General features: G+C 36.9%; 1 protein-coding gene across 1 annotated transcript; it reads left to right on the forward strand.

Moving 5' to 3' along the window:
* Positions 1–3,236: 3,236 nt before the first annotated feature.
* Positions 3,237–7,896, forward strand: gpr37l1b (G protein-coupled receptor 37 like 1b). The gene is made up of 2 exons (XM_055169047.2): positions 3,237–4,038; positions 5,395–7,896. Exons 1-2 carry the CDS (start codon positions 3,391–3,393, stop codon positions 6,232–6,234), a joined length of 1,488 nt encoding a protein of 495 aa, XP_055025022.2. The 5' UTR covers positions 3,237–3,390; the 3' UTR covers positions 6,235–7,896.
* The last annotated feature ends 2,169 nt before the right edge of the window (positions 7,897–10,065 follow it).

Genomic DNA, 10,065 nt, shown 5'->3' on the forward strand with positions numbered 1-10,065 from the left:
CAATAAGTACAAACGGCAGACAACTTGAAGCAAATTTTGCTTTAATTTATTCAAAAGCAAGACAAATGTAACCCCAATTTATGAGATGAATAATAAATAAATAAACACCCTCTTGGAATCAAAGTCCCAGCTGTGTTTTACGTGTGCTATGATGTTGTTGATGTTGCTATAATAATGCTACGGAAGCCCCGGGCAGCCAAAAATGCGCCATTACAAAAAAATCGAATTACTTATTTTTTAAATCGCCCACAACAAAAAATTCGAATTAATTCATTAAATCGATTTTTCGCCCAGGCCTACTCTGCACTAAATGGCTGTGATGTGGTTGGATAGTGCAAATTAAGGGGCGGTATTATTATAATAAGAGCTCCTTATGACATCATAAGGAGAGCCAAATTTCAATGACCTATTTTTTCACGTGCTTTTAGAGAATGGTTTACTAAAAGTAAGTTACTGGGTTGATCTTTTTCACATTTTTTAGGTTAATAGAAGCACTGGGAACCCAATTATAGCACATAGAAAAAGTCAGATTTTCATGCATGGCCCCTTTACACAAAAAGCAATTCCCGCACACTATCTGCTTGCTGAAAAATGTAATAATTGTTAAATTTGTAATAATTGTTAAATATAATTATTAAAATTGCGTAACGCAACAATTATTAAATTTTTCAGCAAGCAGAAAGTGTGCGGGAATTGCTTTTTGTGTGTGTTACAAGACTTTTTGTCTTCTTATTCTACGCACCTATCCATGCACTTCAGGTGTGCAACACTAATTTGTTTGATGCATGGCCCCTTTAAAATAAAATTACAGTAAGAGTAAACAAGAATGCAGACTTATTTTTTTATAAATATCTTAATCTGTGAATATACCACATGAAACCGCAACAAAGATTGTACATGCTGTACAGGGTTTTATATTTTTGCAGTCTCATTCATGGAAATTTGAATTTACATAAAACACTGACCCAATTATTAGAATTCTTTGTGTGACTGATTCAAAATTTGTAGTAGGTGTAAAGAATATGATGCATATTCAAACTAAATACAAACCCACACTGTTACTATAACTTTTTTTAAAAATTATTACCTGTTTTTATAAGTTATGCCAACTTCACAGGTCAAAACTTAAAATAACAGGTTAAATTTTATAGTGCAGATATTTTAAAATTTTTAGCTCTATTATTTTTAAAGTCAAATAAATATTTTCTACATTCTGCACAAGACTATAAACATGCATGCATTTAAAACATTTGCCATATATTAAATGTTCTGTAGTGTGTCTGTTCTCTTTTTTTAAGGCCATGGCTGCATGCTTAAAATATTTGCCCCCACAACCATTAAAAATTACATGAGAGGATTAAATCAAGAGAAGTGAGGCAGAAAGGGGTCAACAACAAAAGCTGCCACACTAAACAAGGTCGTTCCTGCAGACAGGTGTCACTTTGTGTGTCTGTTGTCAGCATGGCTGTGCTGCTTAAGGCACAGATCTAAGTATCCTGTAGGTTTACCCACAGTCTTTTTCATATCCTTATTTACACAGGGAGACGTTCGCTGTGGCGCAGCCTATTTATTAAACAGGAGGAAAACTGTGGCAGAAAAGACTCAGTCTGTGTTACCAATTTGACCAATTTTTACCTATTTGTACAAAGAAACCATTTTTAAAAGCATCTCTTAAAAGTGCTATTTCACTACACTACACATTTCCTGTAAATGAAGCTGTGTACAGTCTCTCTAAACATGCTTTCAGACTGATCTTTTGAGTAACCACTAATGATTCTGCACTTATTAGTATTACATTGGGATTTCCTGTTGGTGTCCGATGTCTTAGCTCTTATGGTTTACAGTTTTACACTTCCTACTCCAAAAACCGGTTTTACATGTAAATATGCATTATTATGTATATCATGTAAATATTATAATTATAAAGGATTATTAGGGTAAATACACAGTATTATATAAATATTATTATGTACCCTGAAGGTTTTCTGTACAGTATATGCCAGTTTAGTCAGGTTAGCCATGCAGCACTTTTTCGTTCAATATTTTAACATTTTTAAAAAACTTGGGTGGAATGCTAACATTTTGGTTTTCTACTGTAGTGTAAACGCATGTAAGTGTTGAGATAAAATCATCCATTTCGATGATCTATCCGCCACCCGTACCCACAGAATGCATAAACGTGCCACTCCTTCCTGTTTTAGTACCATTTCTGCCTATGAAGCTTGAGTCTATAGCGACCATCTATGCTGCAATGTATGTGCAAAGAACTGTGTGATGACACATGCACACTATCTTCAGTGAATACAGTCTCTTATTCTTAACACGTGCTAACATACTGTTTCTATAGCTCTTCTAATAAAGCCTGGTGATAGAAACACCAAGGTCATAGGTTATGCATAAAATGTTATGTATGTCCTACATTGTAATACACTGCATAAATATGCATTAAAAAATTTAACAGCAATTTTCCTGTGGTCAGCTGTGCATAAAAGATTACAGAAATAAAGTAAAATCAGCTTTTCCGTGTATAAGTTTCATCAATGACTATATGATCTAATAGATGAACCAATGACATAATGTAATCACATGATGACCAGCTCCTTTCACGTTAATTCACTTTCACTGTTTTACCACAGATGGAGTGATTATGTTGGCTGAGATATTTGGCACACAATGCACTTGTGTCATTCAAATGTAGCATTTACTTCACATGTTAACCCTACAGAAGGGTTGGGTTGTGCAAAGTATTGCAGTCTGTAACACTTTGCAGACTGTGCCCTCAACGGACCAAAATGGGTACTGCTTCACAAAATCCATTAGTGATGAGATCCATACAGCTCAGATTATAAGTCTTAAACAGTGTTGTAATTAAAATAATTAAAAACGTATGTTCTATGCATGTTTTTACATTTGATCAAACCTAAACAATTGAGATTAAATCAGTGCACAAACAATCTTATCTTATCTAAACAAAATCTGATGAAAATAACACAAACTATCTACAACTTTGAGTTTTGTAGTTATTGGGTTATGTTAAAAAGTATTGCATAAACCAATTTAGTGTTTAGTACTGTTTTCCATCAGTTGTCATACTGTACTGAACACAATTCACAAAACTGCAAAGAGCTTTGAATCATGTTAATGCCAGCAGAGGGCAACCATACCTATCAGCAAAAAAAGGGGGTGTGCCTTTGTGGGACCCTATTGAGATGGACCAACCATCAATGGCTTTGCTAGGAGAGCAGCATTCTGGCAAGCAGGATTGCAGAAAACACAGCATCTTGGCACAGGGGACGCAAACTTCGCCAGTGCCTTCAGCAGTCTGTTATTAGGGTGTGACGGGCACTGTGCAGGAAAGTACTTGGATTTTAAAGGACTTTTGCTTTGAAGATGTGGGTGAGAGATTATAAATTGATTTATTTCGCAACACTGGCTTTGATTCTCAGTGTTTGCGTCTCAGGAGCAAAGAAGGAAAGGACCGGGCACAAAGGTCAAGACCCGAATGCCAACAAAAAGACACCTTCAGGTGTGGAAGAGGGCAGCTTTGATGAAGATGATCCACACAAAGCCATGCAACAAGAGAAAGTGTTTCCTTTGGAAGTCCATACGGAGAAAGACGGAGGACCCGTGTACCCACACACTTCTGCAAGTCCTTTGCAATTCACAAATATGCCCAATTCCTCAGTTGAAAATGGAAGCAACGACACCAGTGCACTTCCCAATGGCAATCCAACAAAAAGGAGCATGACAAAAATCCACAATCCTTTATATCCTATCAATGACAGCTCGTATAGTGCCTACGGGATTCTGGTTTTGGCTTTTGTGGTGTTTGCCCTTGGCATTGTGGGTAATTTGGCGGTAATGTGCATTGTGTGGCAAAATTATTTCATGAGAAGTGCATGGAATTATTTTCTTGCCAGTTTTGCGTTCTGGGATTTCATGGTGTTGTGCTTTTGTCTGCCTGTGGTGGTCTTTAATGAACTTACCAATAAGAGACTTCTGGGGGATTTTTCCTGCAGAGTTGTGCCTTACATTGAGGTAAGGGCCTTTTAGGGTATATAGTCTTAAATTTGCATCTAGTTAAGAATATAGAAGGGTTCAAGTGTCAATAGATTTAAGGTGATTAGGTTTTTAAAGGCTGTGTGTATACCAAAGAGTTTTTTTTCTGGGGCCAGCGTATTTTTTCAATTGTTTGCAAAGGAACTGACACATTTTAAAAAAATATTTCATGCATGCTGGTCACCATTTAAAAATGTCTCGTTTCTGTTAAACGCTGTGCTTGTCAATAAACTTCCATTTCAAATTTGCATAAAACTTTTGTGACATTTTCTAAATTACATTTCTAAATATATTAATAGCGATTGCAAAATGGCAGCGTTTTGGACTAAAACAATATTGTTGAAATATTTTTGCAAGGAGAAACAGGCGTGTTATCCAAGCATTAATGGCAAGGAAAGCCATTAGGGAGCTCTTGTCATATTATAAGTTGTTTCTGGGAGGTTATACACTGAAAAAATTATTAATTCAATCTACTCAATTATTTTAGTGGTCGCAATTAATTTATTCAAGCTACATTTAAACAAAAAAAATCAGAAACAAAGCAAAAAACTTTTTTTTAAATGTAGCTTAAATAAATTGATTGCAACCACTTACCTTAAAAAAAATAAGTAAATTGAATGTATCATTTTTTTTAGTGATTTTGCATTTTTAAAGAATGATCATGTGACATTTTTACGCACATCAGGTGATGGGTAAATGCCATAAAGCTGTTCCATTACAATTTTGCGGTTTAATTTTCAAATTGCCTGAAAATCCACCTCATGTGAGCTTAAAAAAACATTTTGGTGAAATATGTATTTATTTGAGTTTTTGCGAAATTGAAAGAATTTTAATTAGCGCAGTTCGAAGTGTTTTTGTTCAGCCATCCAGTCACAATAGAGGGTAGAGGGGTCGGGACAAATACCATACCAACCAATCAGCACTTCATAAATAATTTATACAAAAATAAATGTATACAGCAAATACCGCACCTTAGATGAGAAACATTGCCAAATGGAAACAGTTTGCGTTTTTTTATGCTTCGGTGTACACACAGCCTAATAAGCAAATTAACAACACAAATACAGCAATAGTTATAGATTTATAACACACCTGACTGTTAATTTCAACACTTATATTTCATAAGAACATTTCATATCATTTCAAATAATAAGTACATAAATATGAGAATGAACAAAAAAGATCAATATCCAAAAGCAATTATAAGTATAGTAAATGGTATTAATAGCATTGGATAAAAAATCCTTACACCTCTATGCTAAATCCAATTATCTGTAATAATAGCCTACATATATATATAATACATTGTAATAACACTTTTTGTACACTTTATAGGTAACTTCACTTGGCGTGAGCACCTTCAGTCTCTGTGCCCTGGGTATTGATCGCTTCCATGCTGCGACAAGCTCCCTGCCAAAGGCCCGACGGCTCGAGCGCTGTCAGAAAGTCCTGGCCAAGCTTTCTGTGGTGTGGATCGGTTCAATGGTGCTCGCAGCACCAGAGTTGCTCCTGTGGCAGCTTAATTCGGTGACATCACCAGCTGGAGGGGACCAGGTGGACACCTGCATCATGAGCCCATATCCAGACCTTCCCGAATCCATCTATTCACTGGTTATCAACTACCATGACGCACGCATGTGGTGGTACTTCGGCTTTTACTTCTGTCTGCCCGTTGTCTTCACCCTCCTCTGTCAACTGGCCACCTGCAACGTGTCCGGTGAGAACGGAAGTTCTCCCAAACTTCCAGAGGACAGATCTCCATCCAAAAAACAGAAGCTTCAGCACGCTCTGCAGATCGAGCGGCACCTCAACTGCACGGTCATGGCCCTAGCGGTGGTTTATGGAGTTTGCACACTACCGGAGAACGTTTGCAACCTGACCCTGGCCTACGCTCCCATCCAGGTATCCGAGGAGGTGTCTTCTCTGTTGGCCCTCATAAACCAGTTTTTCTTGTTCTTCAAGTCTTCCGTCACGCCCGTGTTGCTGCTTTGCCTGTGTAAGTCGCTTGGACAGGCCTTCATGGACTGTTGCTGCTGTTGTTGTGAGGAGTGCCAACCGAGCAACTCCTCATCCACCCAAAATCTCACCGAAGGCAAGCTCAAGACCAGCGATGTGTCCGCCATATTTTTTGACAAAGCCAAGGACAGTTCGACCATCTTGTCTATTGGGAGTTGAGTGGGTGGATGTTGCCCCTGTGTGATGAGGTCAAGAGATGACATGGAACACTCTTTAAAATGAAGGTGCTTCATAATGGCATACCCTCTAAAAAAAATGTGTTATTTTCAGTGGCGGCCGGTGAGTTATTTTTTCGAGGGCGCACAATGCGAAGTTCGTCACAACATGTATGTAGCCCGTCATTTGTATGGTTCGTAATTTCAAAATATGTGTTCTGCGCCTCGAGTGATCTTATGTGCATCACGTGTCTTGTCAAAATAAGTGCCTGCTGCAGATGCGTCTAAAGGGTTTATAATAAAAAGACGCTTGAGTTTGCCAGATACTCACATAATCTCATGCATAATCAGAGTTTACTGTTAATGGAGTGTCTTGCGTGTATTTTGTGAACGTGAGCTTCTCTTATATCATAAACGGTTTTGATGCGTTTGCAGCATGCACTTATTTTGACAAAACACGTGATGCACATGGTACACAAGACGCAACAAACACATATTTTGAAAACACGAGCAACACACATGACACTCCTAACACTTATTTTGAATTTGCGCCCCTCGGAAGAGCAGTCACGAGCCACCACTGGTTATTTTTAACGCACTATTGGGTCAAAAAAGGGACAAGCCCAATCTGCTGGGTTGTTTTAACCCAAAATACTGAGTTGTTTTAACCCATTGTTGGGTTAAATATAAAAATAGTCTGGTTTATATTCAACCCAGCTGCTGCTTGTTCCTTTTTGACTCTTTTTTGGTTGTAGAAGTACCATTTTTAGCTAAATGGTTCCATAAAGAACCTTTGACTGAATGGTTCTTCTTTGAGGAACCAAAAATGGTTCTTCCATGGCATCGCTGTGAAGAACCTTTCAAGCACCTTTATTTTTAAGAGTGAACCTCAGCTACAACCCAACCAAGCCCATCTTCACATTTTTATTTCCCACTATTTGTTGGGTTGGAGCAGTTTAGCACTGTTTTACAAATCTGAGCCCATTTTAAATGTGTATTATAGTTTAGATTTGAACTAAATTGTCAGTGGGAGACCATTTGCAATCATAAGCAAAAAGTTTGGGATCTAGACTCCCTAAATTATATTGCAGAAGTGAACCGTAAAGCCGTTTTGTTTCATAGCATCTCAGGATTGCTTAATGTTCCTATAAGTAATCACCAGGGTCTGCAATGAAGTCACTATAATGTTTAGTTAAAGTCCTACTGTAATGTATAGACAATTATACATTTTATGCATAGTTCTGAGTGTTTAAATATTTAGAAAAAATCTCTGTGAGATGAGAAACGCAGTGAATACTACCAAATCACAAGTAACACATACAGTATCGTATTATTTAGAAAACTTGCAAAACAAAAACTTTGGTATTGCTGGAAAGTGTTTGCCTGTTACTCAGGTAAATGTTATTTATCACTAATGTTAATTAATGCCACATTTTTCATAACCACTGAACATTTTTTCGTTTGTATATACGCACACAGCTGTTTTAGATTGTAAATAAATCACTTCTGAAAGGAAACATAGCCTTTCTGGTCACAAACTGTGAGTTTAAGACAACATTTGGATGGTTTATCTCCTCAAGGGGCTTTTGTAACTTTTGCACATAGCTGCTTTCAAAAGGACAGTCTTTAAAAAACAACTCTATTCAATAAATGCCTTTCAATAATTTATGCTGTCTGATTCATCTCTGAAGCTGCGAAATCTAGAGCGTAAGCAGGAGTTGCACTAATCTCCCAAATATCCACAAGGACCTGAGGGAAAACATTTGTATGGAGTCCTCAGACTTGGTCGCTTTCTTCATTCCCATAAGGTTTCTATTGTTCTGAAAAGGAGATGGAAGCTTTCACTGTGAATATCAATGCCCTGACTAAAGCCGAGTTGCCAAGAGACCGTCCTAAAATTCACATGGCCAGTGTGAACCAAAAGACCACTTGGTTTCCCACCTTTTCTTGTCAATGTTGGAAGAATTTGTCAAAATAGGATATTTGTATGCTTGTCATGTTCGTCTGCGTGCTAAGCAGCATCAAAGTAAGTTTAGAAATCGAAAGGTGTGTAGCTGGTATTTTGTACGCTTATATTAACTACTACATCAGATTTTACTACCAATAAAAAATACTACAGGGTTAAATTAAAAATATAACATGTTGTAAAGTAAAGATATAAATACTCATGGGTTTGGGTTGGACAGACGTGGGTGTTCCTGCAGAAGGTTTTTTTTTTTTTTTTGGGGGGGGGGTTGGACCTCGTCTTTCTTCATGTTGGCTTGCGCTCAGAGCCTGTCAAAGATTCAGAAGAAGAGTAAGAGAGGTAGAGAAAAGCCTCATTACAGAAGTGAGTTGAGTTTTAAGAGAGGAGCTCCACTGGCCATAATGACTGACTGAGAACAGACGAGTCTCTGTTCTCCATAATGAAGCGACTGCCACAGACCGACACTTTTACTCACCACATTCAATGCCAATGAGAAAGGAAAGACTACAATAAAATAAATCATAGCCTTAAATGACAATTTGATTAAGAGTGGCTGCACTAAAAAAAAGTCATCGTAACAATTTGCACAACCTATTTTAAGTAACATTTACTGATTTTTTAAAGTACAACTTACGTAGTAAAATTAAATAAAATCTACTTAATAATGGATGAAACATTTGTTAAATAATGTAGTAAATGTCACTTAACAATATTTTTTTTGAAAATGTATTTTAATCGTTCATGTCAAGTCTATTACTTTTTTGAACATTAAAGCATTGCGGTCCTAAAAATATAAAATAAATCATATTTACTGTTGTGGTAGATTGTATTTACTATTTGTTATTTATTGTTATTATTATTATTATTATTGTTATTATTATTAATAACTCTGAGGACTCTATCCTACACCCGGCGCAATGCAGCGCAATGCGCGACGCAAGTGTCTTTTGCTAGTTTCCACCCTGCGCAATTATAATTTTCACGTTTAGCGCCGCGTTGTTTAAATAGCAAATGCATTTGCGCCCCCTTTTGCGCCCATGGGCGTTCTGGTCTGAAAACGAGGTGTGTTCAGGCGAATTGTTAGCGCGTTGCTATTTTGAGGCAACTAAAATAGACATAGGCGCAATATGTTTTTTGTTATTTTTGCATTAGTAATATGCGCCTATAAACGTGACGACAACGTGGGTTTGCTTATCACACACATGAATGCGCAGCAGCACAAAAAAGTTTTTAAATGTGAAAGAATAAAGGATTGAATGTAAAAGATTATTTTTGAGTCTCTTGGACATAAACGAGGACTAATTATGAGACATTAGAAGGCGCAAAGAGCTGCTTCACCTGCAGCCTGGTAAGTAAATAAATGCTTTGCTTTAAACAAATGCATATATTTTTAAATGTTTTTAAATGCTACCTCACAGATTTATTGTATGTGAAGACTCTGTACCTGTGGATATGGTGAGATGAGAAACATTTTTAAGTAATGCTTAAAAATACTTGTGACGCTGTCCAAGTGCTGAAACGTGCAGAGAGCCGTTTGTAAATTCTTTATCTCCTGTTTGTAACAAATAAAGTATTTTTAGATTACAACCCTTTTCTTACATACTTTGATGATATTGGATAGCCATACATTTAAAGCCATTAAAAGCCTGCTTTTTACTTCCATGACTAAAAGAAAACGGGTTTTAAATGTTTTAATGAAAAAATAACAATTTCAATACAAGTGAAAAACAACACAATTATTTAACATTAATCTTAAACTGGGGATCTTCTTCCTCTGCTTAGTTTTTCAGTTTACAAAGTCCGTGATCTAAATAGGGATTAGACATAGCGCCAGCGCAACAGGCTTTAAAAGGGAAGAGAGCTGAGACT

This window comes from Misgurnus anguillicaudatus, chromosome 5 (assembly GCF_027580225.2).
Source record: "Misgurnus anguillicaudatus chromosome 5, ASM2758022v2, whole genome shotgun sequence".
Classification (NCBI taxonomy): Eukaryota; Metazoa; Chordata; class Actinopteri; order Cypriniformes; family Cobitidae; genus Misgurnus; species Misgurnus anguillicaudatus.

What these genes read in the sequence shown, in the direction of transcription:
- gpr37l1b (XM_055169047.2), top strand. Translation starts at nt 3,391, where the DNA reads ATGTGGGTGAGAGATTATAAATTGATTTATTTCGCAACACTGGCTTTG. An exon ending in GAGTTGTGCCTTACATTGAG is followed by an intron (nt 4,039 to 5,394) that starts GTAAGGGCCTTT and finishes TACACTTTATAG; the next exon opens with GTAACTTCACTTGGCGTGAG.